General features: G+C 44.0%; 1 protein-coding gene across 2 annotated transcripts in view; it reads left to right on the top strand.

The window, feature by feature from the left end:
• LOC310762811 (prosaposin-like) overlaps positions 1 to 18,030 on the top strand; it is a 42,953-nt gene that overhangs the window by 13,551 nt on the left and 11,372 nt on the right. For both annotated transcript variants that reach the window (XR_014548192.1, XM_083614307.1), the window contains exons 2-5: positions 10,279 to 10,412; positions 12,479 to 12,553; positions 14,015 to 14,140; positions 15,340 to 15,537. Coding sequence is in view for 1 of the 2 variants with exons in the window: in XM_083614307.1 (XP_083470433.1) it covers positions 10,279 to 10,412; positions 12,479 to 12,553; positions 14,015 to 14,140; positions 15,340 to 15,537 (533 nt within the window). In the remaining variant the exon portion in view is untranslated. The remainder of the gene's footprint in view (positions 1 to 10,278; positions 10,413 to 12,478; positions 12,554 to 14,014; positions 14,141 to 15,339; positions 15,538 to 18,030) is intronic.

The raw sequence follows: 18,030 nt of genomic DNA, 5'->3' as shown, positions 1-18,030 counted from the left end.
GCCCTGTCTCCTCCTCGCCGCCCCAGCAGAGCGATGCCAGCTGATTGGCAAGTGGGCATGGTTTTATAATAAATGGCCTTGCATGCCAAATTGTACCATGGGCCAGAGGTTCCCAGCTCCTCCTGTAAACTGCCCCTCATTTCTTTCTATACTTACGCAGAGCCACTATGGTGCAGTGGTTTAGAGTGTTAACACTAGGACCTGGGATAACAAGGCTCAAATCCCCACATACCCATGAAGCTCACTGGGTAACTTTGGGCCCATGATTGGATCTGATGATGTGGGTTTCAGTGTATACAAGCCGATGCTATATAAGAGGTATATTTTAAAGACTCTGGTCACTCTGATGGTTTTTAACGAGTGTAGTTACCCCTCTGGGTTTGTGTAACATTGCATAACTTAAAAAACTTGACATCAGCACAATACTATTTATGTGAAAAAGACATTCTCGTTAAATGGGGGCCAGGGCAGAGGCTCATTTTCACCTTATCACCATATGCCTGACAACCTTAATCCTTCTATGTTGATAGTATGGTATGATCTGGTCCTGCCCACACTTTTCCCTGAGTAGGAGATGGGAGATGATCAGTACTGCGAGGAATCTCATATCTGAATCATTTATTCAAGTTGCTAGGATGTTCCGAAGCAGGGAATATTTGGTGGGGAGGGATCCGTATGAGCAGCTATAGTAGGTTAGCAAATGCTCTGGGTGTAGACATGAATCTAGGACAGCAAACAAAGGTTTTGTTGCTAAACCTGTTTGTCTTTTGTAATAGCTTCTGCCTGGCACATTTCAGTGCTCTGGGCTTACACAAGTGCGTCTCATAGAGGCCATTAACTCTCTGTTCATTCCTGCACTCCTGTCATAGGTTCTGCGGGAGTTCTTCCCGTATCGCCACATCTGATATGTAGATTGCACCAGCTAGATAGACCTGCCAGCACCTGTTCTTCCTGCAGTCACTAAATGATGACAAATTCTGCATCCAACTTACGGAATATTGTTAAAGAAGGCAAGCAGGACCAGCAACAAAATGTTGCAGTGTGGCGTGATCCTGTTCAAGATTCCCATTAGCCCTTTTTCAGGACATGCTATTCTGTTCCCCCTCTAGCTCAGTCCTCACTGGGCTAACTGGAATCTCCACCACCACCCCCACTATCCCCCAGCCCTAGTTTTGTGTGTGCTGAAAATCCTGGGCTTTCCAGAAACTTGCTGATAGCTCTCTAGTATGCTGTTTTGGCTGCATGTTGACCATAGTTCATAGAATGAATTTGCTTTTAGCATATAGCAGTGATTCTCAAACTTTTTTCTCTGGGCCACACTTGCAGAATAAAAATTTGCTTGAGCCACACCAATTTTTTTTATTGATAAGAAATACATTGGAAAACAAAAGCAAACTCCTAACATTGCTTGATTTTTAACATAGAACCTGCCATGTGCTTGATAACAGGGGAGCCCTAAGCAAAGCCTCTTGAGGAACTGAGGTGCCTTGTGTCCTCAAATTATTTACCTTATGGAACAAAAGCAAAACTTTGGACTGCACTGGAAAACATCATTCAGCCTGGACACTGAGATCCAGCTCTGAGGGCCTTCTGGTGGTTCCCTCACTGTGAGAAGTGAAGTTACAGGGAGCCAGGCAGAGGGCCTTCTTGGTAGTGGCACCCACCCTGTGGAATACCCTCCTATCAGAATTAAATGAAATAAACATCTATCTGACTTTTAGAAGACATCTGCAGGCAGCTCTGTAAAGGGAGGTTTTTAATGTTTTAAATATTTTGTTGAATGCCACCCAGAGTGGCTGGGGCAACCCAGTTGGATAGGCTGCATATAAATATTAAAACTATTATTAAAAGTTATTATAACATATAATTGGAGTGTCATAATAAAGTCTACTTCCTCTGGCTAAAACCTGGTAAAAACTTTCCATGGCTTATGGCTTCCTTTTATAAATGTGACAAAGGATCAGACTTAAGATATTGATCTTTATTATATTCATTTTATCTGGAATGACCAGCTGAGATAATTTCCCTTCTGTTTTCATGATGCACCTCCCTTTGCTGTTCCCTTTTTCTTCTCTAATTTATATTTTGGTTTCATAATTTCCAGAAGTGAATAGCTCAAGCTAATAAATGGCTTTGGAAACTTTGTGTATTACATTCTATAGTTGTAGTATTTATTATTCTTGGTTTTGAGATCCTCTCTGTATAAGTCTGCTCAGAAGGAAGCCCCACCAGGGCTTACTCCCAGGTAAATTGCTGCAACTCAGCAAGACAACTTTTGAGAAGAGAAATTTTCCTCACTGCTATTCCCTCCGGCTAGGTTCGCTTTTAGACTCTGGCCCCAAAGTCCTGCACTGGGTCTCTGCACTGACCCCGCAAGCTCACTTCACCCATCCACAAGTCTAAAACCTCTGCCAGAATAGCTTCAAGTTCTCTTTTCAATTTATTACGTTGGCTTTGCCTCACACACTGGGTTTTCCAACAACTACACCAATATGTCTTCACACCCAGGATAAGGTGTATTCCCCGTGTATTCACCCCACCACTGCCACCAATTCTGGGGCGTTTGTGCAGAGCCCCCGGTTGTTTCACGGACTATTGACCTGTACACCACTACTTTATTCTTCCGCTGCCACCAATTTTGTGGAAAAAAACCAGGGTTCCCCAGTGAAGTATTGAGTCTCAGTCAGGTAGAGTTAACAATGAAGATTAAAGTTTATTTCAAACACAAACAAGTTTTAAAATATATTCGAAATGCTGTCACTCTATTCTCTCTCAGTCTTGTCCCTGTCTCTAACTCACTCTGACTCCTCTATCTCCCCCCCCCCCAAAAAAAAGAACCAACTGAACTAACTGTCAAAACCTCTGGGCTGAGCCTCAAAATCAGGTAGGCTCCTCCGGGCTTTCTTATTGGTCAACCTATTAACCCTTTCTCTCCCCCAATACAAACGTATCCCCAAAGAATGGGCAAACACCACAGTATGCATAAGATTATGCTGTTACTCTCCCTCATAATGCTTATTAATATTTGTATTTTAGGTTAAATCTAAATTTCAGTTTTATGTAGCCATGCACTGTATGTTACAGCTTTGTATTTAATACTTTCTAAAAGAAAAGAACAATCTCTCCTCCAGTCAGCCTTACTCTATTTACTTCAGTCTAATGCGCCATCGAATCTAATGCACACCTCAATTTTCAGAGCCTTGAAACAAAAAAGAAGTATTTGCTGGCGAATGTAAATATGCCATCAAATCCAATGCGCACCTTAATTTTTGCAACGTAATTTGTCCAAAAAAGGTGAGCATTAGATCTGAGTAAATATGGTATTTGTATGCATATATCTTACCTATGTGGCTGTGCCCTGGGGCACAGGCTGGGATCCAAATAACTGCATAGCTGGTTCAGTGTGCCCAAGGGGACACCGGGCTTATGTTTCTCAGGCAGCAGCCCCTCATCTCCATGCTAGATGGCAAATTGCTTTAGAAATAAAGGAGAATTTCAAATGCCAGTTGCTGAAGTACATGTTGAATCATGGGAGCCTGTTGTTCAGATGAGGTGGGCAGAGGGCGTTGGGGTTGGAACACTTTCATTGCCCTGGCTTTGTAATTATAAACCATACTTTACTAAGCTATAGTTCAATAAACCATGGCTCAGTGTTATGTGTGTACCCTGTCCAGTGTCTTAGCTATGGTGTGTTAGCAAAAACAAGCCATGGTTTGTTATTACCTTACTGACCATAACTACGACGTTACACATGAACCTGGGCACTTCCTTGACTATAGTTTTCTTGCTTGCCTACATAAATGCTCTGCCAAGCCACAGTTGCATTATTATTCCTTAAAAAAAATAAATCCTGCTCTTCCTCCCAAGGGATCCCAAAAATGAAGCTCCTTGCATCATTTTGTGGCTCATGCTGATACTTTTCCCAAAGATGAGATCACTCCTAATTCTGCCTTGCAACTGCTGCCTTGTCCTACCCAGTCATTGTCTTTAATGCTGATGTGCTGCAAAGGAGATGGAAAGGGACCGCTCAGCCCTCTGAATACTCTATCATCCCTAAAAGCATTTTTAATGCTTGAGACTATTTCCTTGTATGCAAAACAACCAAAAACCCCGCCACCCTTTTGCGTAGGTTGTGCATGCCTCTGCCTATTTGCTAACTAGCATCTATTATTGTTCAAGGTTCCGGAAAGCAATTCTTGCAGTCTGTTGTCGACACAACAGTCATGTCACAATCCCTGCAGTGAATTACATTCACCCCTCCTAATCTCTGCCAATTTCTCCCTTGTTGTCTTATCCCCCTCCATCCTCACCCCGAGTTTAGACCCCCACCCCCGATGGTGCTAACCTTGCTGTTTGTGTCCACATTCTCCCTGAGCTACAGTTGAGGCATGATCAAGTCTTGGCAAGGGCGTGTGTTTGTATGTGCAGCTTAGTGGAGAATGGGAGTAGGTTCTGGTGTGTCCACATTACCGTTCACTGTGGCTCCACTGCTGTTTTCCCCCCAAGCCCATTTACACACAACATTGGCAGCGATCCATTTCTATCCTGTGGTTTCTTTAGAAATGATGCTGTTTGATGCATCTTCCCTCGAACCAGCTTCCATCCAATTAGAAAACGTTAAGTCACACTCGCTTCTTGGTCAGGCTGAGGCATGAACATTTAAGACAACTGTTGCACATGCTCAGATGGCAGCTTCGTGACTGGGAGTTGGACGGTTGCAGGCGCATGGTAGCGAAACAGGTAGAACACATCAGGTGGAGACAAGACATGGAAATACAACCTAAAACACAGCAGGACAGAACGACTTCACTGTGTTAAAGCCATTAATAATGTTACAGCAGTTGGGTGCCACCCCCACTCTCTCCCGAGCCATAGCAAGATTCCAGGGGGGTTCTGGGCATTCGCCCAGGCTCTGTGCTCCTTTGGAGAATTGAAGACGCGGTAGAGCAGGCATAGGCAAACTCGGCCCTCCAGATGTTTTGAGACTACAATTCCCATCATCCCTGACTACTGGTCCTGCTAGCTAGGGATCATGGGAGTTGTAGGCCAAAAACATATGGAGGGCCGTGTTTGCCTATGCCGGCAGAAGAGATTGTCATAGCTTTAAGAAATAGGGTTTATTTACATATTTACACCTTCAGTTCGAATCCCTGCGACAGGGTGAGCTCCCGTTGCTCAGTCCCTGCTCCTGCCCACCTAGCAGTTCGAAAGCACGTCAAAGTGCAAGTAGATAAATAGGTACTGCTCTGGCGGGAAGGTAAACGGCGTTTCTGTGCGCTGCTCTGGTTTGCCAGAAGCGGCTTAGTCATGCTGGACACATGATCCGGAAGCTGTACGCTGGCTCCATCGGCCAATAAAGCGAGATGAGCGCCGCAACCCCAGAGTCGGCCACGACTGGACCTAATGGCCAGGGGTCCCTTTACCTTTACCTTCAGTCTGCGTGGAGGGTGTGTGTGTGTGTCCAGATCTTACAGCAAGGACTTTTCAACAGGGGCTTGTTCCCCACTGGAGTCAAAGTGAAGGATGCATAGATTGTTGTAAAATACATAACGATTTGTGTGTGAAAGGCATGTTTTGCCACCTCCAAAGCTGGGAGAGACCATGAATCAGAGCTCAAAATGTTTGCTCTTGATCTCCTTTTGTGCTCCACCGGTGACTTCCTCTGTGGTCATTGGGGTCTGCTCTGCTCCTCCTCTGTCTATCCGCTTCCCTCCCTCCCTCCATCCCTCCCTTGCTGCTTTCCCTCCTAGCCACTCTGAGCCAGAGTGAAGAGGTGCAATATTTTTGTTCCCCTGGCCTGCACCCTTGGCAGGGTGGGCAACCCCTAAGTACACCCTGCATACTAGAAAAAGTGAGATAGTGCAAGACAGATATAGGCTAACAGCATGCTCTTCTGCCTGAGAAGGTGAATGATGAAAGAAGTGTGCAAAACAACACAGGAGGGACAGCACCAGGCTGTGGTTTTTATATGCAAGGTTGTCAGTGCCATCTGAGGACAAACAGTAATAGGGTGGGAGAGCACAAGTACAGTTGTGTGTGTTGGAAACAGAAGCAAAAGTCTGATGCACGCGTGCAAACACCAGGGGAAGTGTGCACGTTCAAACTGGCAAAGAACATGAGAAAAGTGTGCAAGGGGGAGAGAGGAATATTTGCATATGAGGGAAGCATGCATGGGCATGTGAGCGCTTTCCTTAACGTAATTGGAGATCCAAGACAGATTAACATTAAAAAGGGGCGGAGGGGGAAAAATAAATCAGATTAAATTTCCGGAAGATGGGTGGCAGAAAGAAAGTGTTAATGGGCTACTGACTCACTGTAAAGAATGTTGAAATCCACAGAAGAACTCTGAGCAGGTTTCTCCACACCCCTCTCTTGCAGCTGGACAAATGCAAGGAGGACATCCCATCATCCCTGACCCATATAGCAATGCTGACTGGAATTAATGCGAGTCCAATAATATATTGTGAGCCACGGGTTCCTCATTCCCACCCTAAACGGCTATGGGCTTGCTGTGTGTTTGCCGATCTTTGCATCTCCATTTAATTTGCGTGGTCCAAATGATGTTTCCTTCAAACAACGCCATCTCAATGCACTCTCCCACTTGTAAATTCAGGTTTACCCAAGGCTCCAAATTGCTCCACTCAGGGTAGGAAGTAATTGGTTTTGCTGTTCTGCATGGCGGGTGGATCAGTCACCCCTTTCTGCTACTTCCCTTTCCATGCTGTCAACTTCCCCCTCTCCCTGCTGTGGTTGTAACTATTTCTGGTGTGTTCCTGAGCACAGAACCACCCCTCCACCTTCGGATCCCTCAGATTTGCAAGAACCAGAACACTGCACAAGAAAACCATGTTAAAATTTCTATACCAAATATATTGGGTAGCATCCAAAAAGTGTGCTCTCGGAATTTACAATTGCTTTCATCTCTTTTTCAGTCTCCCAGAAGCTGCTCAAAATTCACAGTTGCCTGAATATGTGCTTTTGTACATTTGTAGAGCTGAGATTTTTAAAAAAATAAATAAAAAAAAGATAAACAAGGGAGTGTGTGCGTATGCAGCTATCTGTGCTTCTCAGTTGGCACTTAATTGGCATAATTGAATCAGCAAATTAGAAGGCAGGGATAAACACAAAAGGGAACACTCACTGGTATGAGCAGGAAAGACCAAAATCGCTGCTTACATAAAAATTCTAATGTGTGCAGGTGTGGATTACTCTGCTTAATTCGAGTGGGGAAAATGTGGATTAACAGCTAAATAATGCCCAAATGTGGACAAGCTGTATCTTTGAGCTATGATCAACACAGGCAGATGAAAACTATGATGTGGATAAATAATTTACTACCGTAGTGGTAGGTGTGGATTTTTTAAAAAAAATTTTGGTGAGATGTAGCATCCAGAATATAGATAGATGTTAACTGTCCAGGGAGGAAAAAATTTAGGAGCAACTTGATTTGTAGAAACCAGTAGCATGGAGATAAAAAAGTAGCCCTATTCAGATTATCAATGTTTAGAGTGGTGGTGCGGACAGTGGGGAAGCTGGGGTTACGACCTTGTCTGTCCTTGCCGTTGACTTCTAGATGCTCATCTGATTTTCTGTACAGAACTGCTGCATGAACAGCACATCAGATCTGTGCAATGTGCAGATCTGGTCGTCAGGGCAATGCAAACAGATCCTCTCTATGTGCATCTAAATGGGAAGAATAATACCAAGCTAACGCAAGCACATCCAAGTTGCTATTAAAGGCTCAGCTGGAAGAGCCGCCTGAAAAGCTATCCACCCTACATCTAAAGCATACCCACAGCATAAGGAGAAGTAATCCCATGAATCTCTTTGAAGATGTGAAATTACTGGGTTAAAAGTCTCGGCCTCATTCATTGTACGAAGCAGCACACAGAAGCTAATAAATAGCAAACAGTGATTCCCATTCCTCCCAACACCAAACAGAATAATGTGACTATGGTGGTAATTGTGGGGTTTGATATGAGCAGGAATAGTAGGAAGGAAAACTCATTTGAGGGGTCAAAGGAAGAACCTTAACAAGATTTTAAATTTTAAGCTCTTAAGGCAGCCTGAGCCTTTGCCAATTTGCTTCCCTCCAACTATTCTGATCTCCAACTTCCATCAGTCCCAGGCAATTCCCAACTCATGGGAATTGTAGATCAAAACAGCTGGAGGACACCACGGGGTTAGGGAAGGCTGAGTTAAGGGGATATTCTGCACATGGTAAAATACAAAAGCTTTGAGTGAAATACTGACTGTTACAACATCTCAGAACTTTAGATCACAGTAGAAAAGAACTAGGCTGATAAAAAGTTTGGGAGGGTGCTTATTTAAAGACTACAACAACAAGGACAAAACCTACATGACAGTTTCAGGCCCTACTGGTCACATACTAAGATGCTAACAGTAATGGCCTACCATTGCGATCATGAAGAGAACAAAATAATTTCCTAGATGTAGCTGAGACGTTGCAGCAGTTTGTGAATTATGTTTCTTAAACCTGGTTGCCAACTAACCACAAAGACCCGCTTCTGTGCCTTTAACCCTGGCCTGATTTGCAGAAATCAGTGGCGGTTGAAGCTTTTCACAACCGTGGAGCTAAACATTAGTTCCTTTATATTTGCAAAATCTCCATACTGCACTTCATTGCTCATGGTGATCTCAGGGCAGTTTCCAACACCGGAAATTATGCTCAACCTAGAAGAACAATAGAGTGAAATACCTGGACTAATGGTTAACAAAATGCAGTCAAAATGCAGGGGGCAGGGGAACCTTAAAAATACTGGAGAGTATGAAGTAATTTCCCTCAAGGGGGAAGGCATTTTTGGTGGCAAACAGAAGCCCATCTGAGTTGCTGCCATCTGTGTCTCCAGGGGCTCCACTACGAGGGAGGGGGGCTTCTCCTGGGTCACTGTTCAGTGGGCCAAAGAGCTCTCCCCCCGCCCACCCTGAGGGTCCAAGATGGCTGGTATGGGAGCAGATGTTCTGAAAAATATGCATTATCACTTGCTAATGTCTGCAGAGCAATCCTCTGTTGCAGGGATAGCTAGAATATTTCTGCTTTCGGTTCTGCAATGTAATGCAAATACTATATAAATAGAGATGTAGACATCTGGGCTCACCAGAGTTTCTGTTTAAAGTGCACTCTCTGTGTTGGTCCAGTTTCAGTTCCCCAGGGCTGGCTTAGGTCGAATTACTTGGGGTGGGCAGAATAGTCCTGGTTCCCCTCTCTTTTGTGATCACCAACTTGGCTCTACTGCATTTAGAACTGCCGTAGGCAACATGGTGGTCTCCAGATTCCCATCCTGCAAATTGAGCACTGATCATTGGGTCAGGCTGTAGTAAGTGTCGTCTCATAATAAGGCTATAGCTATGCACAGACATGTCCCAAGTGATTTGAAGTGATTGCAACAAGATGGCCACATTTACCACAGTGTGAACAATCCTAATTCTGGTGTGACTCTTGTCAGCTATGAGGAGGATACGGCATTCATTAGAAGATAAGTCTATCAACGGCTGCTAGCCTTTAGCTTGTTGGCTGTTTTCTATCTCCACACTTGGAGGCAGCAGTGCTTCTGAATACTGTTTTCTGGAAACTGAAGGAGGACAGAGACCTCTTGTGCTCTGGCTCTGCTGGTAGCCTTCCCATAGGCATCTGGCTGGCCTCCGTGAGAACATGATGCTGGGCTAGGCCTGACCCAACAGGCTGCTCTTAACATGGTTTTCATGTGCTACAATTATGCATTAAATATTGAAATTGTTTATTCCTGGCACGTAGAGGATACGATGGCTTCAACGGCAGGACTGTCCATTTTTGTTAAACTGGCCTTGCTCCAGCAGTGATAAGAAAAGCATGGTTTTCTATGAAAAGGAAATACAGTATTTCCAATGCAAAAGCTGAGATGGAAGCATGAAAATAAACTTGTGGACTTAGGGCCAAAACAGTGAAAAATCCAAAATATATTATTTGCGTGTGTGTGGTTTTAATGATCATAAGGTTATATAGATAACCGTGTTTACAGAACTTCTGTGCTTTTCTGACTTTATCATGCTTGATGCCACATATCACTGTTGTTCCCATTTTACAGATGGGCATTTGTGGTAGCAGTATTTCTCCAAGGCTGCTTCCTCTGAGTGGCCGAGCTAGTGGGCAGGTCCTCAGCTCAGCTTACTTATCTTTCAAAATCAAATTGAGATAGCTTAAATAGAAGGTAGAATCCGTCAAAGAGCATTTTTCGCTGTGTAGCTGGAAGCTAACCTTTCTGTTCTTCTTTTGGGCAGCTGCTGCAGGCCCCCTGTCTTGGGAGAAAGAGTGTGCAGAGGGTCCGGAAACATGGTGTCGGGACTTCCCCACGGCACTGAAGTGCGGGACTTTGGACCACTGTCATGGGATTTTGGCGATCAACACCCCTGTGGTGAGTCCATGTGATGGCAGAGTATGCACTCCCCGCCCACCTCCAACATTCATGTCCTTCAATGCAAGGGTTAATCTGAACAGGGGATCACAGGATTCATCCAAGAAACATGCAGTGTGAACAAATAACAAAAATGAGGTGCTCTGAACAAGCACAGAGAACGTTTTACCTGCCAATGAGTAATGAGGTTGCCCCCTGACCAGAAAGAAAGCACGACAGTGGCGAGAAAAGTTGTTTTAGATGAATAAGCTTTTTTGCAGGCTTCTGTCCTCAGACACGTTCAAAACCACTTGCCTCCACTCCTGTGGCCTCCAGCCCAGCTCCAACACACGTTCCTGTATTATGGGCTACAAGCTTGCTTCTCTTCTAAATGAAAGGTGACATTCTTAGGGTTTCAGATGCTGCATTGCATTGTGATTGTAGAATACCAGCCAGCTAGCCCCTTAAACACAGTGTCTAAAAACAAAACAAAACTGAAATGGGTATGAAAACCATATTAGGTTTCCCCCCTTACTTTCTTTTTTGAGTGGATATGGAAAGGCCAGTTTAACGGAGGATTTCTAGACGGCACCAACTGCTCAGTCAGCTGGCCTTGCTCCACTTCCTTTCTTTCACCAGGAGAACTGAGGCCAGAACTGCCATGTTACATTAAAGACATTTCCACCGCCATAAACAGCAGCCACCCTGCTCTTAACATACATGCCAACTTACCCAATTACCTGTGTCCTGGATTGTATATTTCTACCCTGCCCTTTTTGCCTGCACCAGCCGCTGCATAATGTAGGGCACAGACAAATGTGCAACGCCTTTGTGTCAGGACAGGGGCAAGCTGTACAAGCGCAAACTGGAGAAGTGTTTGGTGGGGATTCAACCAGGGCCACACTTTAAAGTGTGGTTCTGTCCTCGGAGTGCCAGCTTGGCCCCGTGACTGTGGGTGTCCGGGGCCATGGGTGCCATGAAGTGTGCATGGCCCTGGCACTGAAATTTGTGGGTGCCCGGCCTTTTCATGGGGAATTTTGTGGGTGATCGGGTTCCCAGGGCCCCAGGGAATTGGCACATATGCCTCAAACCCTTATTTATCTGCACCATACAGCTCGGGGGAAAGTGCATGTGTTGCCTCTATAAGTGTCTAGGTACATTCCCTTGCATGCACCTTTGGGTCAGTGGCCACATAGCTGCTGTCAGACAGAGCAGGCTGGGCAAGGTAAAGCAATGGTCTGCCTTGATTTAGATCCTGAACCAGCCGTATAGAAAGAGGTCATCTCAAATTGAAGTCCCGCTGATTTCAGTGGGAATGAAGTGCAACTGACCTAGTTGTGTACACACCATACATGCAAAACACACAAACACCTGAATCCTGGGAATTATAGTTGGTTCGGGGACGGGGGTGGCGCTGTGGTCTAAACCACTGAGCCTCTCAGGCTTGCTGATTGGAAGGTCAGCGGTTCGAATCCCTGTGACGGGGTGAGCTCCTGTTGCTCGGTCCCTGCTCCTGCCCACCTAGCAGTTCGAAAGCCGTCAAAGTGCAAGTAGATAAATAGGTACTGCTCCGGCGGGAAGGTAAACGGTGTTTCCGTGCACTGCTCTGGTTCACCAGAAGCGACTTAGTCATGCTGGCCACATGACCCAGAAGCTGTACGCCGGCTCCTTTGGCCTATAGAGTGAGATGAGCGTGCAACCCCGAGTCGTCCGCGACTAGACCTAACGGTCAGGGGTACCTTTACCTTTTTATAGTTGGTTCAGGGTGCTGGGAATTGTAGCTATGTAAGGACTAAACTAGTCTCATGGGTTTCATGTCCTTCAAATATATGGCAAGGAATTCAAATTCAGTGTTGTGCTCTTCCGATGGTTTCCGTGGGAAAATCCCTCCCCACTGCGGGCAACTCTGGGGTTCTCCTGACCCCCTAGAGCCGATTGGGGGCAGGACGGGGGAAGCCTCATGCTGCACTAGTTGGTGTTCTTGAGCTGGATTCTGCCAATGGAATTGGGATACATAATAATAATAATAATAATAATAATAATAATAATAATAATATTTTTTACTATTTCTTTCTTCTCTTTCTCAGAAAAGTCTCAAGTGTGGTATGTGCAAGCTCGTTACAGTAATGATGGCGAAGATCATGCAAGACAATTCCACGGATGTAAGTATTCCGGAGAGGATTCTAGGATTTCCATCCTTCATTTGGTGAACAACTGAGAACACAGAATTACCGTATCTCTCTCTCCCCCCCCCCCCCGCTCTGCCACAAATAGCCTGGTCTGTTATGCCTTTGACTAATTCTCAAAAATCAGTAGGTGTGGAGAGACACATTATTGTCTATCATTGCCTTCCAGTAATAAACCCTGGTGGTGGGGGATGGCTCAATTGTTGGCAACCCTAGGCATAAACTGAAAGTATTTTAGATGTGTTGCAATTTCTGACTGTATGAGCCCATAATGTCATAACGTATCATTATTATATTCTTCTTCTTGTTTTTGTTACTATTAATTGTTAGTTGCTTGTTACCCAGAGCTCTCCAAGCAGTTTACAGCATTGTTAAAAACAAAAAAATATATATTACACCATAAAACAAAAGCAACCCACATACGATCACAGGAAGCATTGGCAGCTAATAACAAAACAATATCAGCTCAGTCTATTGAAATCCAAGGTGGAAAAGTAAGTCTGCATCTGCCACCAAAGATGTGTCAACAAAGGTTGACATGTGTCTCTCGCAGGGGAGTGCATTCCACAGAATGGGGGCCACCACTGAAAAGGCCTTTCTCTTGTCACCACCCTCCAAGCTTTCCTCAGAGGGGGGACTTGAAGAAGGGCCTCAGGCAAAGATCTAAGGGTCCAGGTAGGCTCATACCAGAAGCAGTATTTTGGAAAGATATTGGAGCCCTGAAGAGCTTTATAGGTCCAAACCAGCATTTTGAATTAAGCTCAGAAACATACAGGCAGGGCACATAGCTGAAACAAAATTTGCGTCTTATTATCTGTTGCTCTCAAACCTGTCAACAACTGTGCAGCCGCATTCTGCACTAATTGAAGTTTCTGAACCATTTTCAAAGGCAGCCCCACATAAAGAGCATTGCAATAGTTCACGTGGGGGAATAGCATTAAGCGAGGGAAGGCTTGCCTTTTGAATTACCCTGAAATGCCCTTTGAAATCTGAAAGTCAAACATTTTTAATTCTGAAAGTCAAACTAGCCACGATAGCTCTGCTCTGCTTTTGCAGTCAGAGGCAATAATGCTTCTGCATACCATTTGCTGGAAATAAATTGTGTTGTTGTGCTCTGGTCCTGCTTGTGGATTTTCCCACAGGCATCTGCGTAGCCTCTGTGAGAACACAATGCTGGATAATGCGGGCCATTGGCCTTGTTCAGTAGGCTCTCCTTATATTCTAAAATGCTCTCGGCTAAAATGGCACTTTCTCTTGGCTACAGGACTTGTGGAGACTTCATTCAAAGTGTGACTCCCCACCCCTTTCCATAAATTTCTACAGCCCTTCCAGAAAATATTGCAACTTGGTACAAAACCATCTCATAATGCTCCTCTTCTTTCTTTCTTTCTTTCTTTCTTTCTTTCTTTCTTTCTTTCTTTCATTTATTTTCCTCAGGAAAGAATCAGTCAATTTTTGGAGAAAGGTTGCCAGTATCTCCCTTTCCAGGACTGGTCAATCCAATGCAAGAAGATGGTGGACACAGGAGTTATCATTCTGGTACAACTTGGAAAACAAGTGCAGGTAAATAGACTGAGATATTGTCGGTACTGACACTCTCAACCATGACTTACACGGACCAGATCCAAGCCAGTCACACTGTGTGGGATCCTCTCTGAGGATGCATCTGTGCTATGAATAATGTTGGCTTTATTTATATTAGTTTTCATAGGCTAGCTTTTTAGTTTCATTCTTGTTTAACTCAAAACATAGTGATTTATTTTTTTACACTGGTTCTGAAAATACTTTTATACCAGACTCATTTATTTCTTTTCTTCTTCTTCTGCGAGTCAACCATTTTGAACAGAAAGAATTCTTAATTAAAAACTAAGACTTGTTGAATTGTAAATATTTTCCACCACCCACTCAATATAATAGGAAGTTATTATAGAGTTCAATATTGTCTCCAATTATTATGGGTTGGAGCCAAGACTCCACCCTTTAGCTTGTTTTTGTGTTTAGTTTCATAAGAACATAAGTTTACAATCTCAGCAGATTTATTTTCAATTCCTTTCCTAATGAACCCCAGCGTGGAATTTGCCTTTTTCATGGGCACCGCACACTGGGTCAACAGATACATTGAGCAATCTATTATTGACCCCAAGTTCTTGTTGCTGGTCTGCCATTGCCAGCTCAGACCCCCTGAGTGTATATGTGAAATTCAGATAGTTTTGCTCCAAAGTGCATCATTTTACACATATTTACATTGAATTGCATTTGCCATTTTACTGCCTATTCACTCAGTTTGCAGAGGTCCTTTTGTAATCCTTTTGCTTTAATAAGCCTGAACAATTTGGTATCACCAGCAAACTAGGCCACCTCACTGCTTGCTCCTAATTAAAGATTGTTTATCAACAAGTTTGTTTTCCTAAATTGTTGCGTGTTAGCTGGTTCATCAATAAACAGCCTCTTGTTGTAGCCCTAACAAGGTGAGGGACTCTGTAGTATATTAAACCAGTGCATTTTGGGGGTAAAAAAATAGGTGCCAATACATTATTACTATTACTATTAAAAATTGTATGCTACCCTATGCCCGCAGGTCTCTTGAGTGGTTCACAACATAAAATCACAATATAAAAACCACACAATAATTATACATTTGTAATTCTGCAAGACAGACCTAAGGGAACAGACACACACACGAGTGTTTTCAAGTGTTTTTATTTCTTTTCCTCCACTTTAAGGGCTGACAACGTTCTCTCTCTCTCTGTTGCTCTTTCTAGGATAGGCCTGAAATAGTATGTGGTGCCTTCAGGCTATGCAGTCATCTGATACCGTTGGAAGGAGCCCTGAAGTTCCAGAAGCCATTCAGTTCTAATGGAATGCCTGATATGACGGATTTCCCCGAAATGTTGGCTCCCTTTATAGCTAACGTGCCCCTTCTCCTCTATCCTCAGGATGAGCCCCAAACTGAGTTTCTGGTAAGGAATTCAGCTTGGATGGAGTTGTCTCCCTTTGCTCCAACAGCCACACACATGAAAGACAGGAACAATTTCTCTCCAGAGACCATGAGACGCCCTGCCAACTTCAGCTAGAGTGAGCTGGATGCCATTTTGATTCACAGAGCTTGCTTCTAGCATTGGCTGTGTACACATATTATCTTCAAAGCACATTCTTTCCCTCAAAACATTCTGGGCGGTGTAGTTTACTCATCCCAGGATTACAATTCCCAGCAACCTGTAATAAACCACGGGGCCCAGAATTCTCTGAGGGGGAGAATTTGTTTTTTGAGAGTCCTTCAGGCTTGGACACATCTCCACTGCCAAATGTGTAACCTTCAAAGGGCTTGCAATGTGCATAGGCCTCACTCGCACCATCTATTCATCCATTTTTACAGTGAGAGGACAAGTGGCTTGAAGGAAGCCTGTTTACATTGGCACATTATTTTATTGATTTGACTGAGTTTTTATATGGCATCCATCAACATAGGTCCTCTGGGCAGCTCACAGAACAAAAGGGAAACATACTGTTCCATAGCTTGGGTGCCACTACAGAGAAGCCTTGGCTCCCATGAAAGGTGCTGTGGTAGGAAAAACAGAAAAACCCCAGGCTCTCTTCTACGTCCTTCCCACGAAGCCTTGATAATTAAATTGTTTTGCTTAATTGTTGTTTGTTTAATGACATCTCCCTCAGTCATCCATCCACTGCCTTGTTTTCTGTTTACGTACTGCGTTTGTGTTTTAAGACAATTGTCCTCAGCAGCACACAGTAGTTGAGGAAAAAAGCCGGAATAGACTGACAGTGTGACTGCAGCTTATCAGTAGAGCTTTCTCTAAGAAGCAAAATAATGCTAATGTTTATTTCTCATGGAGGAAGGAGTGGATGCAAAACACAGAAGGGATGAGCTGAGTCTGTAATTTTAGCTTTTAAAAGGGCAGTGAGTAATCTCATGCCCTACCCAACACATTCCTCCCCCTCCATCCTTTCAGATCTTTGCTTTTGGCTCATTTTGTCCAGCCCAGCTCAGCCACTTCTGTTTTTTGTTTTTTTTTTGTAGCAGGCTGGGAGAAAAATGCCTGAAGTGATGGGCTGCAGGGGAGCTAAAATAGGGAAGGAAAAAAGCTCTTAGCCTTTGCCCTGCTTCTGATGTGAAAAAAAGATGTATACACACATCCTGTTTTGTATACAAATCAGGGCAGATGTGTGAGCACCAAACATGGCTGCCACCATTAGGCCTAGTTTGGCTATAAGCTACACACCAGCCTATCTGTGAACTGGAATTTCACGTCTACCACAGGGGAAGGCAATTGCATTTTGGAAAGAGGTTAAACCAGGGGTCAGCAAATGTTTTCAGCAGGGGGCCAGTCCACTGTCCCTCAGACCTTGTGGGGGGCCAGACTATATTTTGAAGGAGAAAAAATGAATGAATTCCTATGCCCCACAAATAACCCAGAGATGCATTTTAAATAAAATGACACATTCTACTCAAGTAAAAACACTCTGATTCCCAGACCGTTCGCGGGCTGAATTGAGAAGGTGATTGGGCTGGATCCGGCCCCCGGGCCTTAGTTTGCCTGCCCATGGGTTAAACTGTAGCTGGCTCCTACTTCATAGAGGATTTTGGCTTGGCCTATAGGTGAGACTCAGTCCCATCTTACAGGAAGACTAGGGAATTGCCCACCAGAAGCAGGGCATAAGCCAGGGATGTCACACTGCTTCTGGGATAGACAACCCTTTTGTGCAGACTTTAGAATGTACTCCAATGACTTTTGCGATCATGCACAGGATTTTGAGGCATGCTCAGAGGGCCATACTGGTTGTAGCATGAGTTGCATTAATGACTTTCATGTAAATGGCATTCCCTGGGCTTTTAGATCTTAGTTTGAACAACAACTACCAGGTATTTGTGGCCTCTTTTAATGAGGTGAGATCTGTAAGAAAAACCTGGTTTTTTTAATCTGTTCAGGTGTGTTTGGGGATTAGGGTTGCCATATTTCAAAAAGTGAAAATCTGGACATAAGACTCGAGCTTTTCTCCCCCCCCAAGCTATTTTAAAGAAAAAAATGACACTGCCAACATGGGTTGCCATATATCTGGATTTTCCTGGACATTTGTAATTTCCACCCAGACACTGCTTCCAACTGCAGTGTTCTGGCTATGTTCGGGAAATTCCAGATGTATGGCAACCCTATAGGTTGCGTTTGTTATAATTGATTTTAGTGTTTATACTGTTTTTGTAGGTCACTTTGGGTCGCTTTTGTGAGGATAATAATAATAATAATAATAATAATAATAATAATAATAATAATAATACATTGGTAAGCCAGAGCAGCCTCTGAAAGCTTACCCATGTGTTTGTGGGGGTGTGCTAGGGGCGATTGGGGAAGTGGAGGGGAATTTTAACTTTTCCCCTCCCTGCCACAGTCTTAACAATCCTTCATTTCTCCCCCTCCAACATTTTTTCTGAGTACGTT

This window comes from Podarcis filfolensis (assembly GCF_964270895.1).
Source record: "Podarcis filfolensis genome assembly, chromosome: 5".
Taxonomy (NCBI): Eukaryota; Metazoa; Chordata; class Lepidosauria; order Squamata; family Lacertidae; genus Podarcis; species Podarcis filfolensis.
The sequence above is the reverse complement of the archived record's forward strand: the minus strand, read 5'-3'. Positions and strand labels throughout refer to the sequence as shown.